The sequence below is a fragment of the Lepisma saccharinum genome, chromosome 1 (genome assembly GCF_977018435.1).
Source record: "Lepisma saccharinum chromosome 1, izLepSacc3.1, whole genome shotgun sequence".
NCBI classification, from domain to species: Eukaryota; Metazoa; Arthropoda; class Insecta; order Zygentoma; family Lepismatidae; genus Lepisma; species Lepisma saccharinum.
In genome coordinates, this window is record NC_139229.1 from 54,506,972 (window position 1) to 54,531,152 (window position 24,181).

At 38.5% G+C, this 24,181-nt stretch overlaps 1 protein-coding gene across 1 annotated transcript in view; it reads right to left on the minus strand.

Moving 5' to 3' along the window:
- LOC145995293 (ataxin-10) overlaps positions 1–24,181 on the minus strand; it is an 83,936-nt gene that overhangs the window by 35,325 nt on the left and 24,430 nt on the right. Inside the window, exon 5 of the mRNA XM_083131894.1 lies at positions 12,278–12,468. Coding sequence (XP_082988020.1) covers positions 12,278–12,468 — 191 coding nt within the window. The remainder of the gene's footprint in view (positions 1–12,277; positions 12,469–24,181) is intronic.

Genomic DNA, 24,181 nt, shown 5'->3' on the forward strand with positions numbered 1-24,181 from the left:
CCAGGACCCCTTGATTATAAGGTGACAATGCTACCACTGCGCTATCGAGGAGGCACTTTATCCATTTGAGGTAGTACACGTTGCCACGAGCAACACAGAAAAAGGAACTACTCCTTCAGGTACATTAAACCATTTTTCCACATTTCCTCACAAACAGAAAACAACTTTAGTTGCCAGGCATCTAAGTTTTCCAGTGTTTCTTTTCCATTTACTTTCTCCATTCTTTTCTCCTAATCATGACTTTTCAATCACCTTTTCTATCTAAAATATTCTTTCCTTCATAAGTGTGTCCATAAAAAGAGCAAAATTCCCAAATATTCAACATATATTCATTGAATAATTTTGGTAAAAAAACACATGGTTCATTACAATGGCTTAATGTAGGTACTCACATTTTCCGCGAAGCTGTTTTAAGTAATTCTCTATTAATTTCGGTAGCCACTGCCACCATCCTCGTTGGAATATGTTGTGTCGCTTCGTGGAAAACGTGAGTACCTCTATTACCACATCTCTCATTCCCATAGTATGAACAATGGCTTATTAAAAAAAAAAAAAAATCAACAAATAATATGTGTTGACAACATGTATATGTTTGACTGTGGGCCACATATGCTTTTCTGGTGATGAGGATCAATTGTGTTTAAATGAAACTGATGAAGGAAAACTTATAAATACCCACTGCCAAGCCATGACTTGAACCTGGTACTGTCTGTGGCGAAATTAACAATCTGTGCTGCCACAGAGGTAACTTATGTTATGTTCCAGGTAATAGGAAAATGAACAACAGAATGTTTTGGATAAAAAAATGTTTAAACATTTCATAAACAGTTTGCAAGAGTTCTGGTTATGAGGTAAATTCATGGTATGTTCCCAGGTACTTTCCAGCTGTAAATACAATTATTCCAGGTAATAGGACAGGGTGGCCACTCTAGGACCATGATAAAATTCAGGTATAATTCCCGGTTTTCAAGTTAAACTTTCCAAAAATTGAAGGGTACAAGCAGGTGTTTTCTCTATTTCAAACATATGTATTACCCAAGGTCCGTTGACCCGTGTTTGCCGCTCACTTTGGGAGGTCCGTTCATAACGTGCCTTTTGAGCAAGCCGAGGTGGTTGTAAAACTGTGACGTCATACACATGACAGATTGCTGGGGAAAGTTTAGTATCCGCTAGTTTTAGCAGGGGTAACGTGTTTCTGTGTTCTTTCCTTGCTCTTGTATTCGTGTATTCGCATGTATTTTTAGTCATTTTGTTGTGTTTTTCATATTGTAGTGTGAGTGATAATAATAATGTCTAACTGTGCTGTGAGCACATGTCGAAACTATCTCAGGAAAACTAAAAATGTTGATATTGTTTACCATAAATTTCCTCCCAACGAGAAGTTCCAAAAATTCTGGGAGAGCAAATGTTATCGAAAAGACAAATTTCAGGTTGCTAACTCGAGTATTTGTTCTCCATATTTTTCACCAGAATGTTACAAACGTGATTTAAAATCGGAATTAGGAATTACACCAAAGAAGAGACTGAAGAAAGATGCCATTTCTACATTGTTACTTCCAGTCACACATGTTCAGGTCAGAGACGACAACAACATTCGTGCAAGACGTGCAAAGGAAAGATGTGCTAGGAAAAGGGTTCTCTCTAAGGTAAGTGAACAATTATTTGTGAACAGCAGCGTGCCACCTCAAGAACAAAAGCCTTTATCTGTGTTGTCATTCGTTTGTTCAATAGAAAGTGAAAAAATCGAAAACACAAAACAAGTGGAAGTGCTTCATGGGGAAAATGAAAAGCTAAAGACAGATATAAATAATTGGCATAAGGAAATCAAAAACCTTAAAATCAATTTGCAAAAATGGCAGTAAGGCATAAGAAGGTATTGCAGTCAAAAGTGGCTTTAAAAAGAAGGGAGCGGAAGAAGATATAATTCCTGCATTAACACAAAGGGCAATCAGTGAACGATTGTATACCCACATGAGATCAGAGGTCGGAATTCCATTACCCAGCATTGCAACACTTCGTCGCTGGGTGCAGAAATTGAGACTCCCACCGGGAATTCTTGCACCAGTTTTGAATATTATGAAACAGCAGGGACAGTGTTTGACTGAAGTGGAAAACCTGAGTGTCCTGTTGTTTGATGAAATGAATGTTAACGGATGAGTGTGCTATGACAGTGTAAATTACAGAGTTTTGGGTTCCCATAGAAATGTTCAGGTTGCAATGCTTCGAGGATTGACAGGTGAATGGAAACAGCCAGTATACTATAACTTTGATGCGGCTATGACCAAGGCTTTGTTGTTTGATATTATATCAATGGTTGGGGTAGCTGGGTATAAAATAGTTGCTATAGTTTCGGATCTAGGTGGAAGTAATAGAAAACTGTGGAACGATACTTACTTACTTACTCCTTGGCTGCTATAGCCCCTAAAGGGCCTTGGCCTCTCTCACAATGATAGCCCATTCTCTTCTGTCTTCTGCTCGACGTCTCCACTGTCTTGCTCCCATCCTCCTAAGGTGCTCCTCAACGTCCTCCAACCATCTTTTCCTTGGCCTTCCTCTTAATCTTCTCCCTCCTAGTGTCCCTTTATAGACCTTTTTAACCGCTCTGTCTTCAGGCATTCTTTCCACATGTCCTAGCCACCTCAGTCTCATGCTTCTTATATCTGATACTATATCTGTTTTTTTGTAGAGTGCTCTAATTTCATCGTTTCTCCATATTTGCCATTGCCCATTCTCATTTACTGGCCCGTATATTTTCCTCAGTATCCTTCTTTCCCATCTTCCCAAAAGTTCTTCATCTGCTTGCACCAAAGTCCATGTCTCTGCTCCATATGTCACCACTGGCTTTACGACTAGCTGATATACTTTGATTTTCAAATTTCTACTCAGGCTGCGAGATTTGAAAACTCTTTAACAGTGAGAAATAGCTTTGATTACCAGCTGCAATTCTTGCTTTTATTTCCTCCTTAATATTATTATCCATGGTAACTAACGTTCCAAGATATTTAAAACTTTTGCATTTTTCATAGGTGCCTCCATTAAGTTGTATATGTTGGCCTTCCCTGAATTCCATATTTCGCTCCGAGAACATGTATTTAGTCTTGGGTTGGTTTATTTGGAGTCCCATCTCACTAGCTGTGTTCTCCAATCTTTCCAGTCCTTCCTTCACTTCTTGCAATCTTTGTGCCATCATATCAATGTCATCAGCATATGCTAGATTTTGGTTCACTCTGTTGAAGAGAGTTCCTCCTGGGTTACACCTTTGACCCACTCTTCTCATGATCTTTTCTAAAGCTATATTGAATAATATCGTAGATAGCACATCTCCTTGTCTCAAACCTTGGTTCACTGCAAATTCCCTTGTGAGCTCTCCTTCAATCTTCACCTTGCATTTAGTACCCCTAAGCGTCATTCTGGTTAATCTTATTAGCTTGCTTGGGATCCCTAGCTCCTTCATTGCCTCATACAATTTTTCTCGTATGATACTGTCATATGCCTGCTTCAAGTCTATAAATAACTGATGAATATTAATGTTATATTCACAACATTTCTCCATTATCTGCCTGACCATGAAGATTTGATCCGTAGTGGATCTGTTCGGTCTAAAACCACACTGATAATCCCCTATTATTCCCTCAGTCAGTGGTGACAATCTTCCTGCTAGGATCTTTGCAAGCACTTTGTATATTACGCTCAGTAGGGCTATACCTCTATAGTTCTCACAGCAGGTTTTATCGTTCTTTTTATGTATAGGGCAGATTATTGCCATACTCCATTGATCGAGCATCTGTTCATGTTCCCATATATCAGATAACAATTTGTGTATATACTTTATTAGTTGATTTCCTCCATTCTTAACCATTTCAGCAGTGATATTATCAATCCCTGGGGCTTTATTATTCTTAAGAGACTTAATAGCTGTTCTATCTTAGTGTCAATTGTGAGCAGCCGTTTTTTGTTGTTTTTTTCAGTTCCATTGTCAGGGGAGAAAATTTGGTTCTTTGCAGATTTGCCACACTTAATAAAATTATTGAGGAGTCATTTTATCGATAATGGGATCCAGTTGAATGAAACTGTTATGAAGAAAAATATCATAGAAAGGATACTCAAAATGGATTCCTCCGAATTCCGGCTTGCTCCAAAGTTAAATTGGATGCACATATCAGTGCAACAGAACGACAGACAAAGGGTTGCGCCAGCAATAGAACTTTTCCCTGGGCACACTGCTGTTCTTATTGAGTATGTCTTCCCAGAGAATGAGATTGAGGCAAATTTTTTCCATGTCACTAACAATTTTATTGACGTCATGAATTCAGGTGTGCCACTGAATTCTAGCAATAAAATCAAATGTGGCTTTGGGATACATTATGATGAACAAATGGAAGTGCTTATTGAAAAGGAGAAAGCAATATCAGAGGCAAGAGTTACGGGAAAACGCAATCTTCTTCCATTCCAACAAGGATTTCTTGTCTCCATCCGCAGCTTAAGAGGATTATACCATGATTTAAAATCAAAAGGTTTCAAATACATTCTTACCAGAAAGCTGAACCAAGATGCTCTGGAGAACCTTTTCTCTCAACTTCGAGGGGATGGGGAATTTTTGCAACAATCTGCTACCGGTAGAAGTGAAGCACAGGTTGTGCTTATTGATACTAGGTTGCCACCTGCCTCACCCGGGGAGTGCTCCTGTGGAAGATGCTGGGGAGACCACAATGCTTGCTTCATTGTTTGATGGTCTCGTCGATTCTCAAACAACTGACCAAAGACAAGAAGTGACCTTTATGTCATCATCTGTACACTTGCCAGATGAAAACCGTGACATGCTTTACTTGATGAGAAATGAAGAAAAGGAGGCTCTGCAGTATGTTGCGGGCTATATCGCAAGAAAATATAGGAATGTCGAAGCTGGTGAAATTTGTGCATCAAATTCATCAGGTGGAGGATGGATAGAAACTTTGTCACAAGGTGGCCTTGTGTCTCCTTCTCCTCATTGGATGCAAGTTATAAAAGAGTGTGAGGGAATATTCCGGCAGTTCCACAGAAAAACAATGAATCAGGGAGCAAAAGTAATAAGCAGTCGGTTGGAAATTCTAAAAAATAGGTTTCCTCATGAAGATCCAAAGATGCTCAAGTTGTTTTGTAGAGCAAGAACATTTTTCCGAGTTCGATATCTGAATCGCAGGACCCAAGAAATAAAAAGGAGAAATGTCATGAAACAAAAACAATGGACCCAGAGCTGATCTTCTTCCAGTTCTTTCCAGCATTAGCCGTGGGTAAGTTTATGGTTTTGCATACTTATAATTCTTCTATACACCATTACCTTCATGTACGAGGGTGGTTTGAAAAGTTCTCGGAATGGAATAGAAAGAAACGACTTACAACAGTGATTTTTTTTATTTTTCAATGTAGTCTCCCTGTACACAAATGCACTTGGTCCAGCGATGTTCCAATGACTTGATCCCATCTCGAAAATTAGATTCCTCCAGGCCTGTGAAATACGTGTCAACTTCGGCTATTAGTTCTTCCTTTGAAGAGAATCTCCGTCCACCGAGGAAACTTTTGAGTTTGGGAAAAAGATGGAAGTCTGAGGGAGCCAAATCAGGCGAATAAGACGGATGTGGCAACAATTCGTAACCAAGTTCATGAATTTTTGCCATGGCAACGACACTTGTGTGAGGGTGTGCATTGTCCTGATGCAAGATGATTTTCTTTCTTGCCAAACCTGGACTCTTTTCCCGTATCTTATGCTTTAGTTGGTCGAGGAGATTAGCGTAGTATTGTCCCGTAATTGTTTGACCAGTGGGAAGATAATCGATCAACAGAATCCCTTTCGCATCCCAAAACACTGACGCCATTACCTTTCCGGCCGACCGTATTGCCTTTGCTTTCTTTGGTGGTGGTGAATCAACATGTTTCCACTGCTTTGACTGTTGTTTTGTCTCTGGGGTATAGTAGTGGACCCACGTTTCATCTGTCGTCACAAACCGGCGCAAAAAATCTGTTTGGTTTCTCTTAAAACGAGTCAAACATTGTTCGGAAATGTCCACTCTGATGCGTTTATGGTCCTGTGTTAAAAGTCGCGGCACCCATCTTGCAGATAATTTTCTCATATCCAATTCAACTGTTAAAATGTGATATGCCCGTTCGGATGACATTCCTATAGCTTCAGCAATTTCACGCACTTTCAGTCGGCGATCCTCCATGACCAATTTATGCACTTTTTCAATAATTTCTTGGGTAGTAGCACATTTTGGGCGACCACTACGTGGATCATCTTCTAAGCTGTCCCGACCAAATTTAAACTCGTTTGTCCACTTTGCAACAGTTGAATATGAAGGAGCAGAGTCCCCCAGTGTGTTCAGAAAATCAGCATGAATTTCCTTTGCTTTCATACCTTTCTTTATGAAGTACTTAATCACCGCTCGAATCTTGAGATTTTTTTCCATCTTCACAAAGCACTGCACGGGAACAACTACAAAGTGACGTCCGCACCACAGATCTCTACCCAGAACACTGACGCGCCACGTGTTTATTAATAAAGGATGGCCTATTACTATGCGGGAACCTCGTTGTCCTAGCACTGACATCTGGTGGTGATTCCGAGAACTTTTCAAATCACCCTTGTATTCTGTGTAAGTTGTTTTGCGATGCTCTTCAGTATGTGTTTTTCCTCTTAAAAACAAGACCGTTGCATGCTTTACAGTGTTGAGAATAGCAGACACACAGAGAGTATCATGCTGATGACATCACAGAACCCTGCTGAGGTTGTAAACACGGGGATTGACAAAAAGGCCTCTTATGACCAGACTTTCTAGAGAGGGGGAAAGTGGGCTTCGACGGACCTTGAGTATTACTGTCTCTCACCATCCACACACAAATATATTAACAATATAAAGGGTCTGTGAAAATTCAAGGTATCCAGAAATTGAAATTAAATTTAATTAAACAGTATATATATTTAAGGTGCAGAGTTTACATGTGCCATTTCACATACTCAGACTAAAAATTCATCTACAAACACAAGTCACAAATGTTACGGGATATAGTAATATATGAAAAATTGTTAATTCTATAAAAAATTAAAATTTACCTAATCAACTTCAAGATATATTATATTGCAATAATCTTCTGTCATCAAGTACAATTGTAGTGTGTTCTGAAAAGGACACTAACAAAGCAAACAGATTGAGAGAATTCTCTTCTATTTTCCACTGGGCTTTTTTAGTTTCCTTCCTTGATAAAAATAAAATCTAAACTTTGAAAAACTTGCCTCAGGGCATTAGTAAATACATATAAATTCAATGGAATTGGGATATTAAAAATTTGCAATTTTTCACTTCTATGGAGAAAAATTCAATAATAATTTCCAGAATTCAAGAAATTCCTGGTGAGTAGCCACCCTGTAGGTAAATGAACAACACAATTTTTTGGATAAATAAATGTTTAAACATTTCACAAACGGGTTGCACGAGTTCTAGTTATGAGGTAAATTCATGGTATGTTTCCCAGGTCAGTGGCAAAGCGTGACATTTTTACGTAGTCATCATAAGACTTGCCAATATTTCAACCGCAGGGGAGGGGAGGCTATTTTCGCCATGGTAAACGCCAACGTCATGCGTTATGTTGTGCGATTCACATTCTAGTATCTGAGTGGTAATAATATCTCATGGTGCTGTAAGCACATGCCCACACAATCTCAAAAAAATAACAAATTCTGTGTTTGTTTGCCATACATTTTCATCCGATGACAAGTTCCGAAATACAGGGAGAGCAAATCCTACCGAAAATTCACAATTTCAGGAAACCCGAAAAATGTAAAAAATATTAAACCAACCAACCAACCAACCAACCAACCAACCAACCAACCAACCTACCTACCTACCTACCTACCTACCTACCTACCTACCTACCTACCTACCTACCTACCTACCTACCTACCTACCTACCTACCTACCTACCTACCTACCTACCTACCTACCTACCTACCTACCTACCTACCTACCTACCTACCTACCTACCTACCTACCTACCTACCTACCTACCTACCTACCTACCTACCTACCTACCTACCTACCTACCTACCTACCTACCTACCTACCTACCTACCTACCTACCTACCTACCTACCTACCTACCTACCTACCTACCTACCTACCTACCTACCTACCTACCTACCTACCTACCTACCTACCTACCTACCTACCTACCTACCTACCTACCTACCTACCTACCTACCTACCTACCTACCTACCTACCTACCTACCTACCTACCTACCTACCTACCTACCTACCTACCTACCTACCTACCTACCTACCTACCTACCTACCTACCTACCTACCTACCTACCTACCTACCTACCTACCTACCTACCTACCTACCTACCTACCTACCTACCTACCTACCTACCTACCTACCTACCTACCTACCTACCTACCTACCTACCTACCTACCTACCTACCTACCTACCTACCTACCTACCTACCTACCTACCTACCTACCTACCTACCTACCTACCTACCTACCTACCTACCTACCTACCTACCTACCTACCTACCTACCTACCTACCTACCTACCTACCTACCTACCTACCTACCTACCTACCTACCTACCTACCTACCTACCTACCTACCTACCTACCTACCTACCTACCTACCTACCTACCTACCTACCTACCTACCTACCTACCTACCTACCTACCTACCTACCTACCTACCTACCTACCTACCTACCTACCTACCTACCTACCTACCTACCTACCTACCTACCTACCTACCTACCTACCTACCTACCTACCTACCTACCTACCTACCTACCTACCTACCTACCTACCTACCTACCTACCTACCTACCTACCTACCTACCTACCTACCTACCTACCTACCTACCTACCTACCTACCTACCTACCTACCTACCTACCTACCTACCTACCTACCTACCTACCTACCTACCTACCTACCTACCTACCTACCTACCTACCTACCTACCTACCTACCTACCTACCTACCTACCTACCTACCTACCTACCTACCTACCTACCTACCTACCTACCTACCTACCTACCTACCTACCTACCTACCTACCTACCTACCTACCTACCTACCTACCTACCTACCTACCTACCTACCTACCTACCTACCTACCTACCTACCTACCTACCTACCTACCTACCTACCTACCTACCTACCTACCTACCTACCTACCTACCTACCTACCTACCTACCTACCTACCTACCTACCTACCTACCTACCTACCTACCTACCTACCTACCTACCTACCTACCTACCTACCTACCTACCTACCTACCTACCTACCTACCTACCTACCTACCTACCTACCTACCTACCTACCTACCTACCTACCTACCTACCTACCTACCTACCTACCTACCTACCTACCTACCTACCTACCTACCTACCTACCTACCTACCTACCTACCTACACCTCTCTCTCTCTCTCTCTCTCTCTCTCTCTCTCTCTCTCTCTCTCTCTCTCTCTCTCTCTTTCTTTCTTTCTTTCTTTCTCTCTCTCTCTCTCTCCAAAATTCGGATTGCCTCAAAATCCAGGTAGTAAAATTTCCGAGTTGTGATTTAAAATGTTCCGGAATCCTGATATTTTTGGCCATCCATATTGTGAAGGTAAGATGGGCTAGGAAAAAGGTTTTGTCTGAGTAAATATGTCTGTCACCTCGAGAACAAAAATCTTGATCAGTCTTGTCATTTATAAGTATAGTAAACACAAAACAACAGGAAGCACTTTGTGTTTTGTGAAACAAGAATGTTTTTTTCTGAAATCGATATTTGCACCGCTGGATCAAAAAAAATTAAAAGGAGAAATACTATGAAGGAAATACAATGGATCCGGAACTGCTCTTTTTTCAGTTCATTCCAGCACTAATCATGGGTAAATTTATGTTTTTGCTTACTTATAATTTCTCCTATACACCATTAGTAGGGAGACAAATTTATGGTAAATAAAAACTGAGGAGAGCGGTAAATAAAATGTTAGATCAGCGGTATATACCAGCGGTGGAAAAAAATAATAATTGGCACACACTTTTTCATTATGAGAGGAAACAACATACAAGAGAGCTATAAATTGATAAACTACTTCATTTTTATATACTGTACACATACACAAGTACTTAGCTGTCCAACCAAAAAGAAACATCAACACAAATTCACTTCATTTCTAAATTGCATATCTCAAGTGATTTATTCATTGTATGTATTTAAAGGATATCCTTGCTGTCCAACAAATAAAATAATCACTACTGCACATACACAAACACATGTTGAAAATCACATGATGATAAACAAAATTCATTCATGACTGAACACAAATGACACCATTGTTTCCCTTGATGTGCGGGAACAGACTAATCTTATCGCTGCTACAACTAGCAAGTTCAATGAAACTGGAAGTTGAGTAGACATTCGGGGGAAGAAAGGAATGCAGCTTGATAGGGAACGAAGTTTTCGAACTGAGATTATGTGCATGGGAAATCCCAATTTGCAGCATCTTCCTAATGTGATCGAAGATAAAACGTTCTTCAGCTGCAAGTGGTAGGAAACTTTAGGCAAACGTTTTGTTACAAATCGACAGTTTGCGCGCACATCCTCGATTGCCGGTTTTTGCGTGTTTTCTACTTTTTTTGATGATATTTCACGGTTATTTCGTGGAAAAGCATTCATTTCATGGAAAAGCACACATTTCGCATTACTTCGCGAATAAAACTTGTGCATATTTCATTATTGGGGGTGTAGTTACGTGCAGAATGTTCAAAATTGCATCTTTTTTCCAGATTTCGCGCATCGCGAAAATTCAGTCCCTAACCATTAGGTACTTTCATGTATTCTGTGTAAGTTGTGTTGCCATGCTCTTCAATATGTTTTTCTCTTAAAAAAGAGTGTTGCATGATTTACACAGTGCTGGAAATAGCAGACACTGAGAATTTTCATCTTGATGACATCACAGAAACCCTCTCATGGTTGTAAACAAAGGGGCTGAAAAAAAGGTCTCTTATGACCAGACCTTGGATTTGCAGACCGCTGCGATGACCTGGGCTGCCTGGCACCATTGCACTCAGCAGGAAACGTAGTGGGACGGTCGGGTATGGAGGTAGAACTGGGCTCTCCTTTCGAAGTGCTAAACTTAGCGAATCTCTTGCGTATTTCTAACTATTTCATGGCGTCACGCACAAAAATGCGAATATTCTGACTTCTTTTTTTACTTCTTCTCTAAAATATTTAAAATGCAACATTTTTATTACTTTGCTTTGTCATCGCCGCATCTCTGTCCCAGTTGCTTTACAGCTAACACAAGTTGCCTCTGTGATTTAGCACAGATTCATGATCTCACCACAAACTGCCCCAGGTTCAAGTCATGGTATGGGAATGGGTATTTGTTACAAGTTTTCTTCATCAATTTTATCTAATCACCATTGATCCTCATTGTCACGATTAACCATATGTAACAGAATGTGTTCTGTTCTACGAGAGATGCTCAGAAAGTAATGCCCCAGAATTCTTTTCTCGGAAACAATTTATTCAAAATCCATGAAAGTCACACAGTATAAATGAATGTTTTCTTCATACGTGTTATTTTTCTACATAATCTCCATCTACAACTACGGCCTTATGCCAATGCAAAAACAAAGGCATGAATTCCTTCCCTGTACCAGCTAGTGTAACCGCGGCCAATCATGCAGCTCCATTTCTCCACTTCCTGAAGCCTGAGCACTGCACCCAGATAAGAATTCAATTACAGGTTGTTGTTTGTAACGTGTGTCACTCACATGATGCCATTTTGATGGAACACTACTTCGGCGTTATCTGTTGGACACATGTGGGCATTAATGTTGCCACCCTCCCATTTGCACACTGCTTTCTTCATTCCAGAATGAGAAAAAAAAATGTGGGGCATTACTTCTGAACAACCCTCATATGTAAGGCAACAACTTGGAAGAAATCCTTCATATGACAACCTCTGTGAAATCATGGAACCTAGATTTGAATCCTGTATGAGGAACAGCTGTACCATTGTGTTTGTCCCATCATCATTACATCACTGTGATTATCCAACAGGTAGAAAGATAACATACATAACCAAAAGAAAAAAGAAAAGGAAGAGTTCGTATTTCTGAAAACATAGGTGTTCATCAGAAATTCATGAGAAACACTTCCTTATTGTAAACATGTACATAAAATATTTTGATCACATTTTCCATTTCATTACTGTAAGAACACTCTTAATTAAATATTTTTAAAGGTTTACATACCTGATCTTGATTTGCTTCATGCTGGAAAGATAAGTTCCCAATAAGACGAATTAAGTTTCCTTTAAACCCAAAGGCTGGATGTTCTTGTACTTCTTTATTGCCTCCTTTTATGCTCAGATCAGAAAGTTTCTGAATAACAGAAAAACTGTTATCTCCCATCTTTCCTAGGGAGTGTACGCTCTTCAACAAATCTGTAAAGAAAGTAAGAGAACAGTTTTAATCTGGTCTTTGAACATTTAATTAAAAGTAAATGTCTACATTTTACAACATAATTTGTACAGTTTCTGTTCAAAATCTATTTGCCTTATACTTTGTGTAATTATTGACAAAAAGAGGCAGAATGAATGAAATAATAAAATTGTTGGGTGCATCTTTCACCCTTCAATGTATATGGGGAAATATCTTATCTAAAATTCTTACTTAAAATGTTAAAACAAGGGGTGTAAAAAGCCCTTTCGGAAAAATTAAAAGTGCAAGGTTGTAAAGAGGCCTGCAAGTAGAATGTTTCACTTCAGCTACTAGCACCAAATTTTACATCTAGCTTATTCATCTGGTAACCTTTGAAAATCCACTGGGAGAAATCTCTCAGAACCTCAGGTTTGCCTGTGAAGACTTTGTCAAATGGTTGCCTTCATTTCTCTATTGTTGAGTAACTCTGTTACTGAATGGATTTTAATTTTAGATGCTGCTTTAAACTCAATAAAATTCTATTTCAGAAAATTTATATTCATTTTCATCCTAACGTCATAGCCATAATGCAGTCACCTTGTAATCAGGAGTGCTGAGTTCGATACCCGGTGGAGGCACATTGTGGTTTGAATCCTACTTTAATCCGTAGGTCATGTGCAGCACAAAGTTCCCACACAAAAATATACACAAGATGACATGGATGTCACCAGACAAAATTACACATAATTAAATAGATGATGTGTTCACTGATGGAAGACATGAGTCAGATGTGCTGGATGTAAGAAGTTGTAGGGGGCTGATTGTGACTCGGATCATTTCTTGGTCAGAATGAAGCACAAAGGATTTCATTTAAAAAGGAGGGAAATATAGAAGGATGCAAGAGAAATTTAAAGTAAGCAAGTTGAAAAATAACAAATATTGTGTGAGACAATACTGTATCTACTCATGTAAAATGCACACTTTTTAACAAAATTTTTGCCCCCAATAACTGTGGTGCGTATTATGCATGGAATAATTCAGACAGCCAACATGAAACTGTACAGGGTCATTCCATGATTTTGGGACACTTGCATTGATTTTTCATGTTTACAGAACCCTATCATGTTGTATATCATTGTAAAGCTTAAATCCTGCAGTTTTTTAATATGGAGACAGTATTCCATTTAAGATAATGACCCTAATGTGAAATGCAGTTGAAATAAGTTCATCACAAAATGAAGGAATGTTCTGATTTTTATGGTACTTTGAATGAAAGAAAACAAGGAAAAAGATAATAGAAATTAAAATGTATTACTGGCCAAATAATATGACATACATGGAGTGTGTAAATTCCTTAATAGAAGAAATCTTGTGCTGCTAACTGCTATTTGGAAGGTCCTGAATGTGTCTCGTATAAATGTTACATTAATCATGGAAAGAGAAAGTATATATTTTGAAGGGCTTTTAGAAAACATAAAGAAGGAATGAGTAAAACCACATATAAAAGTTTGAAGGCCATTTCACATGATTTTTCTCTTTGTAATGTAATGTTCTGTGACACCAAGAAAAGCAGTGCAACTCTGACGGAATTCGAGTATGCACCTTCCGTGACATGAGATGCATATCAGCAGTATTTATTGGGTCAGAAATAATAGAAAATAACTTACTGAGCACTGCAAACCCATAACATAATATCGATCTCGCTTTCTACTATTACAGAATAAATAAGGTGGTTAAAGAGTGAAAGCTTTGGAATGCTAAATACAATGGAAGGAGAGGGGGGAGGTGGCATGGGTTGGGGACTTATTGTTTACACAAGAGGATATTTTCCTCTTGGTCCACATAGCAACAGGTGAATCATTGAATAGGTATGATGTTATTCACTCTTGTTCAGCATAGCAACACCTTTACGACCTACAACTAAGCAAGCCATTTCTTGAAACTGGATTGTACTACACATTATACGAGGGCTGCTGGAAACGTTTCTGCAATCAATATGAAAAAAGACATGTGAAATTCTGGGAATGGCTTTATTGTTTTTCAAAGTATTCACCCTTAAGATCGATACACTTTTGCATACGAGTCATTCCATGCCAAATCAACACAGATATGTGCAATTTCCAACCTGACCATCTCCGATTTTCATGAAATTTGGGGAGTTGAAACTATGCATGGAACTTAGTACATATGGAAATTTTTAGTCTCGTGCGTCTTGTAATTGTTGAATTATTCAAGGTCAAAGTTAGCAGAAATTGCCCTTTTTGAGCCCGCTTAGCTATACTAAATGTGCTGTAACTCCGCCACTATTTCGCTATTTCGCCTAGAAAGCTCAAATAAAGTTTATTGTACAGGGAATTGAACAAGCTTTCCAGTGATATATAACAAGCTCACCTTTCGATAAAAATATAATTTTGTCACGCGACCTTGAATATCTCAAAACATGTCATCACCAAAAATCGTGAAAAAAATATATTTGGTCCCTCATGCCATACTCTAAAACATATCAAAAATTCATTCTGGGACTGCCATGGGATCAGAAATTACAAAATAATATGTTTAACTATGTGACTGATAAAAGCCTCATTACATGAACTATGACGAGTTAAAAGTCCTTTAACACCCCCATTCAAGGTCACGTGACAAAATTATATTATTATCGAAAGGTGAGCTTGTTAAATATCACTGGAAAGCTTGTTCAATTCCCTGTACAATAAGCTTTATTTGAGCTTTCTAGGCAAAATAGTGGCGGAGTTACAGCACATTTAGTATAGCTAAGCGGGCTCAAAAAGGGCAATTTCTGCTAACTTTGACCTTGAATAATTTAACAATTACAAGATGCACGAGACTAAAAATTTCCATATGTACTAAGTTCCATGCATAGTTTCAACTCCCCAAATTTCATGAAAATCGGAGATGGTCAGGTCAGAGGCTGTGTTGATTTGGCATGGAATGACTCATACGCTCAAACCAATTTTGAAAGAATTTTTTCCACTCTGAAGCTGATACCTCAGAAACCGCTATTCGGAAGGCCTCAACAGCTGCTTCAGGCGACACAAATCGCTCATCACGCATCTTATTTTTCATGTGCTGGAACAAAAGTAAGTCATTAGGTGATAAATCAGGTGAGTACAGACAATGGGTCATTAATTTGACATTTTTACTGGACAAAAAATCAACAGTTTCATGTGATGAGTGGGAACTGGCGTTGTCGTGGTGAAGAATAAGGCGACAATTTGGGTTTGTTTTACATAATTCATTGATGACCTGTGGCAAACAAATTGTTGTATACCACTCTGCATTTACAGTCCTTCGATCTTCTAAAGCTATTGTTGCCATATGTCCGGTATAACCAAAGAAACAAGCAACCATTTGCTTGGCAGCACTCCTCGAATGAACAATTTTTGTTGGTTTCGGCTCAATTTGAAACACCCAAACAGTGGATTGCTGTTTAGTTTCGGGTTCATCTGAATAGATCCAAGTTTCATACCCTGTAACGATGTAGTACACCAAATTTGACTTGCCTCAGTTGAATTTTTTTAGCATTTCTTTACACCAATTTACACAAGCCTGTTTTTGAGCTTCGGTCAAGTTGTGTGGGATCCAACGGCTTGAAAGTTTCCATATGTTCAGATGACTATGCAAAAATGGAATTTATGGCTTTCATGTCAATGTTCAAGGATGCCTGAATCTCACAGTACGTCACATGCCGATCTCTCTCAATCATTTCACGCACAGCATCAGCATTACTGGCAACAACAGATGTGGATAGACGTGGATGGACGACCTTTACGGAATTCATCACTGAGAAATGTGCGACCACGCTGGAATTTGGAAAACCAATTGTACACAGTTCTATTGGTGCTTCATCCCCAAAAACCAAATGAAGTCGTTTGATGCATTGTTTCGGTGTTAAACTACATTTGAAATCAAAAGTGTTCAAAAGAAATTTCCATTTCTCACATGAAACTACTTCTTCAAAGTGCTGTGGAAAATAAACGAATAGGCTTAAACAAACAATAAAAGATAATTTAAACATAAAAAAGGTATATTCTTCCATTTTTATAATAGCAGAACACTAGTGCCACTGTTGGTGGTAGTTTGCAGAAACTTTTTCCAGCAGCCCTCATATACGAAATATAATGTACTGCACATTATATACGAAATATAATTTTTGTCACTTTTACCCATCAAACACCAGGGTGCGCATTATACATGCACAGGCACTATACATGCGTAAATACGGTATACAGAGGAGATAGGAAGAAAGAAAGAAGAATATTTGAACAGAGGAGAAACATCAGTCAGAGAATGGAATACATTTATAGAAGTTGTATTAAGTACAGCAGAAGAAGTTGTTGGATATGAAAGGAAAGAAATTAGGAATGTATGGTATGAAGAATGTCAGACAGTGGCTAAATAAAGAAATGAGGTAAGACAAAAAATGCTACTCAGAAGAACATGAAATTCAGTGGAAACTTTTATGGAGAAAAGAAGAGAGGCTAAGATAGTGTATTGCAAAAGAAAGAGAATCTATGAAAAGAAACAAATACAATAAATAGAAGAGCTTGCAAAGAATAAGGGTGCTAGAAAGATGTGCCAAAAACCTGGAGAAAAAAAAAACAAGGTATCAACCACAACTTGCATTGTGTAAAACTAAGAAAGGGGATTTAGTGGGAGGAAAAGATGGAATTCTAAAGCGAAGGGTAAACTATTTTAAAGAACTGCTGAATACACCAATGGTACACAGCGTAGCACAGCAGAGATTGTGTTCAAATACTACAATGTAACTTGTTATGTATTTTGTCAATATCTTTTTTTTTTTCATTTTTATTTTATTTTTATTTTTATGTTGTCTTTTCACCATTTCTTGTATCATTTTATTCATGTAACATTTATTATAATTATTTGATCAAAAGCAGAATTTTGTAGCTAAATCGTACATTTTGTCATGTACTGTATTAATAGTTAATACCGGGTTTTCGTAACTGATTGTCGGGGTTTCCTCATTGTTGTAATCGATCTGGGTGAATGACACGGTGAATACAAATGCACGATATTGTTGAGAAACTCAACAAGTTTTGTTCCTTATTTGTTTCATAGACCTTTGTTTCCCGATTCTGCCGCCAGATGGCAGTTTTCCAAAATGGCGGATATTATTAGTGAGAAGGCATTCTGTGTCATTGAATATCATGCAACGAGGCCAGTTGCAGTTGTGCAACGACATTTTTGTGCACGATATCGGAAAGATGCACCATCAGACAATTCGATTAGAAGGTGGTATGCACAGTTCAAAGAAAAAGGTTGCATTTGCAAAGGCAAAAGCAGTGGTCGACCATCAGTGTCGGAACATGATGTGGAGCGAGTTAGTGAAACCTATGTACGGAGCCCGAAGAAATAGATTCCTGCTGGATCCAAGGAACTAAACATTCTGAAGACAACATCATGGAGTGTTCTACGAAAACGGCTAAACATGAAACCATACTGCCTAAGTCTGCATCAGAAGCCAACACGTAACGACAGTCATGTACGGGTAACGTTCGCCAGCGATATGCAAAATCTCATGGCTGACGATGATAATTTCATCGAGAATTTCGTTTCCACTGACGAGGCAACATTCCACCTAAGTGGAAAAGCAAACACACACAATGTGCGCATATGGGGAACGGAAAATCATCATCAGTTTGTTGAGTTGGTTTGGGACTCGGTGAATGTTTTTTGTGCTGTGTCACGAGAAAAGATGCACGGTCCATTCTTCATCGAGAAAACGGGTTCGGGATTGACATTCTTGGATATGTGGAATATGAGTGGCTATCCTCAAGTGGAAGAAGGTTCTAACACCTTCATCGTGCAATTGGATGGAGCCCCACCTCACTTCCACTGTGAGGTGCGATCATTGCTCAACAGAAAATTACCACAACGTTGGATTGGGCAGAGTGATGAGGATGAAAACTTTTGATCATGGCCACCTCGTTCACCTGACCTTTCCCCTTGCAATTTTTTCCTCTGGGGATACGTAAAAGATACAGTTTACCATTACCCACTACCATTGAGGAACTGAAAACACGCATAACGAATTCCATCAACAGTGTTACACGTGATATGCTATCCCAATTGTGGCAGAAAATGGACTATCACTTACATATCTGCAGGATATCGTGAGGCAGCACATGGAACATTTGTGACTTTGTCATAAAAACTTGGTGAGTTTTTTAACATTTTGCAAAAAATTGCATGCATCTATCTTTATTACGTAAAATACAGTGCTTGTTTGTAACTCCGACAATCATTTACAAAATCCCTGTACTTTAAGCACATATAAAAAATGTAATTGTAAATGTACTCCATGACATGTGTAACGCTTGCAACTTTATATAAAAATTCGCAACGTTACATGTAAAAATAAAGGAACATTCTTCTTCCATATATAGAAGTAGTTCCCTTTCCTGCCGTCAGAGGGCAGCGCTCATCTGACAGCTTATGTTCCTGCTGCCACCTGACAGCAAAAATTAGTATTCATTTCCAGTTACACTGTGCCATAAAAATTCAAATTACTTCGACTCCAGGATTCGTGCAAGCACCACTATCTTCTCCCGCATACCAGCTGTTATGCACATCCAGCCGTGATCACATACCGACCAACAAACATCCAATTTCCTTGTTCTGAAGACAGCCATTACCTCGGTACCATAAAGCACGTGCAAATGGGGACTTAACATTTAAGGATTCGGCTCTTAATTCAACGAAGTGTACTGACTTGAGACACAAATTACATCTTTAAAGGTATGTAGATCTACGCTGAGCATTGAAACAGATAAGTGATTGTTTTAAGAACCTAGACTTGAAAATTGTAACTTTCGGTGTGACTCGCTGCGAATACCTAAATTTGCATATGCAGGAATAAGAACCTAAGAATTAATAATCTTTTACGTCACAATTGTCTTTGATCTAAAAAGTGAGTTACGAAATCTGAACTACCAAAAGTAAAAATGCATAATTTCGAACAAGCTGTATGCTTTTACCAAGTCAGTGCAGTTTAACAGCGGAATTCTTTGTGCAAACAAAATATAGCAAGTCGTAGACAAAGTTCAATTAGAACAACGCAAAAACCTAGTTCCTTAATAATATTAAATCTAATAGTATGAATTCCAAATATTCCTATACAGTAGCTTCAAAATGCACGATCTAAAGTTGAAATGCAAAAATCACATGATTTATAAATGTTGTAAGAATAAGAAAATGAATTAGTAACATAAATTTGGAAACCACCATGGAAATATAGTTGTTTATTTATTTATTTATTTATTTGAGAAATCCTGAATACAGAGAGAATCTATTTTATATCAGGATATCAACAGCGAGAAAAATAGAAATTAACAAATGAGAAGGATGCACACATATGTAACAAGAATAATAATAATAAAAATAATAAAAAAATAAAAAATAAACAATAATAATAAAACAATAACAAGGGTATAACAAATATTAATTTCTCTTCAGCTGCTTGATGCACGCATTTTTGAAAGCCTGCTTAGATAGATGGAAGCCTGGAGGATCAATTAGTGTATTGTACCTTGTTTGTAGCCTATAGAGAAATGACCTTTGTTCTAGGGATAGCCTTGAGGCTTTTGTATAAAAGAAGTTGTTGCATTTGCTGTTGGTACGTGGGATCCGGATGTGAAGATGTGGCAAGAGTTTGTTAGTGAAAAATTGTCCATTCATGATTCACGAGTAGGTTACGCGAATTCTTTTTTTCGCTTTTTTTTAAAAAGATATATATATATATATATATATATATATATATATATATATATATATATATATATATATATATATATATTTGATTTAGTTTATTTTACTTCGCGTTTTGTGCCTCTTGGCTAATTTGCGAAGATGGGGATGAGTGATGAAATGATGAAATTGATGAATGGACATTCACAAACAACCAAGCCCGACCGGGATTCGAACCCGGGACCCTTGGCGTCGCAGCGCGATGTGCTAACCACTCGGCCACAGAATATATATATATATATATATATATATATATATATATATATATATATATATATATATATATATATGTCATATCCATGTTCTCGCAGCATAAGCGAGTGTTGTTCTTATCATGATAAGATTCTAGTTTAACTTCTTAATTGATTGTGTAATCTCAAATAGAACATGCAGGTCATGTTATTAATTAAATTCAATCACGTAAAGTGTGAATAATACTGTAACTTACATTTGTGAGTTTTCGCCATTACTAGTGTTGCTATTTATGCATTAATTGGTTGTTGAAATTACGAAGAATAAATTGCTTGTTGACTTGTTAAATCATCTTTTTACGTAATTTTATGAACTTTACCTTCCTAGAGATTTACTGCAAGCATAGACTGCATATGAATGGTAAGCATGAAACATGAAACTAACATTAAGAGTTTAATGAAGCAGTGATACTAACAGGTGATACTAACCTAGGTTTAGTTCAAACAAGAAATTACTTAGTAAAAGTGTCATAATATTTATACAGTGTGTTCCTCTAACAATTGCTGTATGCAATTGCAAGTATTTTCTCCAGGTATATTTTGTCTTGTTGAACAGTGCAGCATGGGAAAACATTAAATGAACGGTCTGTTTACTTGTCATCAGAAATAGAAGTTGTATAAACTCTATCCGTTATTGGTCCCTTGAATATTAAAGTGAGGGCTTACCTTGTTCCTTCTAGTGGATTGCTTTGTACTCTCCATGGCATCTTTCTAGTAAGAATGTCGTAAATAAGTAAATTTGTGATTGCTTGACTTGGTTTTTACATAATTGTAGTCAATTACACGCTTTCCAGTTTAAATAAATTGGCTTGTTCAATTTAAATCAAAGCCAAGCGTCACACATGGGTTAGGTGGCAGAACAGCCTCAGGCTGAACCTCACCCACTCAAATAAAGAATTTGAATTTAATTTAATTTACAAGAGAGAGAATATATGGAGGAAAGAGTAACATATGGACCAGAGCAACAAATATTAGAGCCTAACTATGAGGAAATTCAAAAAGCAATAAAGAAATGAAGAATAATAGAAGACACAATTTAAGCAGAACTTTTATATGGAGGAGAGAGGATAGTAAAAAAAATACATAAATTGATACAGAGAATCTGTGAAAGCAAAGAGATGCCAGAAGCCTGAGCAATGGGTATTATTATTTGTCCCATTCAGAAATCAAATGATAAAACTGATTGTAGATACTATAGAGGAATTTCACTGCTAAGTGTACCAAACAAAGTTCTGTCAAGAATATTAGCTAGGAGAATAAATGTTGTAGTGAAGAAATTTTAGGAGACTATCAGTGTGGCTTTAGGAAAGATAGATCAACCAGAGATCATATTTTCTCAATGAGGTGTATACTTGAACACATCACCACCTTACACCTAATGTTTATAGACTACCAGAAAGCAAATGACAGCAAATGTAGAAAATACCTTTTTAACATAATGCAAGAATTTGGTACACCACAGAAGCTAGTCAGGCTAATTAAAATCCCATTAGTAAAGGCAAAGGTGATGGTAGGAGGCGAATGAACTGAAGACTTTGAAATCTCGCAAGGAGTGAGGCACGAAGATGTACTCTCAACCCAGCTATTCAACCTGGTCTTGGAAAAAGCCATAGAAAGGATAGAAATAAACAAGGGAGGACATACATTCAACAGAATAACACAATATCTTGCTTATGCAGATGATGTATGTCTAACAAGTGGAACTGACATTGGAATAAAGGAAAGCTTTATAACAGAAGAATCAAGCAGAAAGTGTAGGTCTCGCAGTGAAGGAGGTAAAAACAAAGTATATGATAAACACATGGGAGGAGGACAAGTATCAAGAAGTTAAAGATATACATGTAAACAAGAGGAAAATTTAAAAAGTTGATAGGTTCAAATATTTAGGGACAATCTTCACAGATACAAATAATATAAGTGCAGAGATAAACAACAAAATAGCTGGAGGAAATAGATGCCATTTTTCCAACTTGAAATTATTCAGATCAAAGAGCATATCTAAACATCACAAAATGAGGCTCTATAACACCGTAATAAGACCCACAGTTACATATGGAGCAGAAGCACAGTGTCTAACACAAGATGAGAAAAACCTACTCATATGGGGACAAAAAATCATAAGGAAAATATATGGTCCAGTGAATGAAAGGAGGCTCTGGTGTACAAGAACAAACAAAGAACTGCAGGACCTAAATCAGCAGCCAGATATTGTGAATGAAATCAAGAGGATGCGACTAATATGGTTAGGACATGTGGAAAAGATGGAGGGAAGGAGGTATGTGAGAAAATTAATGCATGAAAGACCAGAGGGAAGAAGAAGGGTAGGAAGGCAAAGTAAGAGGTGGCTGGAGGAGGCTGAGGAAGATGGGAGTGAGAGGATGGAGGAAGAAAGCAAGAGATAGACCCATCTGGTAGCCCATTGTGGAGGAGGCTAAGGCCCAATAGGGGCTGTAGAGCTACAGGGTAAGGTAAGGTAAGTGTTTGTGTGTAAGATAAGAGAGAAAGGAAATGTCAATGTCATTTGTACCAAATTCTTAAAATTGTCGTTATACTGGCAATGGCAATTATTCAAAAATCAACAAAATCAACTCCCACAATCAGAGACTGAAAAAAAATATATCTGAACCAGCATTGACAACTTCACTACGTGTCAAAACCATACCCACATGTCAAATGTACCATTTTTTGTTTTCAGAACTGTACTCTTGCATTTTAGGAATTCCTGTATGTCTGTGCACATGTAACAACACCTGCAATATCTAGTATAAATGTACCACTGAGGGGGGAGGAGGTTAAAATGGAGGTTTTGTTATCAAGATTGAACCCCAAAAGATATACAACCTTAGTGACAATGAAGTTCGACCAGTCACAAATATAGGAGTGCGTTGTGAAAGAAGGAGAACACATGCATATGCTGAACATATTTTATTCAGCAGGCTACATGGAACAAAGGAAAACATAAATTTCCGCTGCAACGCAGCAATGTATGGTGTCCACACAAAATAAAACATTTTCGTCCATCTACACGTGTCATTGAAGTTCGACCACTGTTAGAGGGGATCCTGTTTACCATGGTGTGACGCAGCCCCGTCGGCGAATAACTGTGGCAATGCGTCGGGGCATGCTGCGGACGAGTCGTTCAAGGTATTACACATCGATGCCGTGCCATTCCTCCTGCAGGCAGGCGATAAGAGCAGCCACTGCCATGGGTCCCCTCTGTTGCACACGTCACTTAAGAACACGCCACACATTCTCAATGGACGAGAGGTCGGGACTCGATGGTGGCCATGGCACAGTTCGCACGTGATGGCGAGTCAACCATTCTCTTGTCAGCCACGCTGTATGAGGCCTCGCATTGTCGTGTTGAAAGATGAGACGCCGCCTGTGGAACAGGTGCCTTCGCACTGTGGGAAGATGCCGCTCCAGTATGCGTGTATAGGCGTGTGCATTCACAATGCCCTCACAGACGTGTAGTGGGCCAACCCCAGATGCCGTCATGCATCCCCATACCATCACTGATGCAGGTTTCTGTACCCGACGTGCATAATATTTTGCTTCATTCTGTTCCTCCTTCTGACAAATGACTGTTTTCCGTATTTTCCTGTACACAACTTTGAAAATGGATTCGTCCGTCCACAAAACCCTGTTCTACTGCCGAAATGTCCATCCCCGGTACATTCGTGCCCACCGTAGTCGA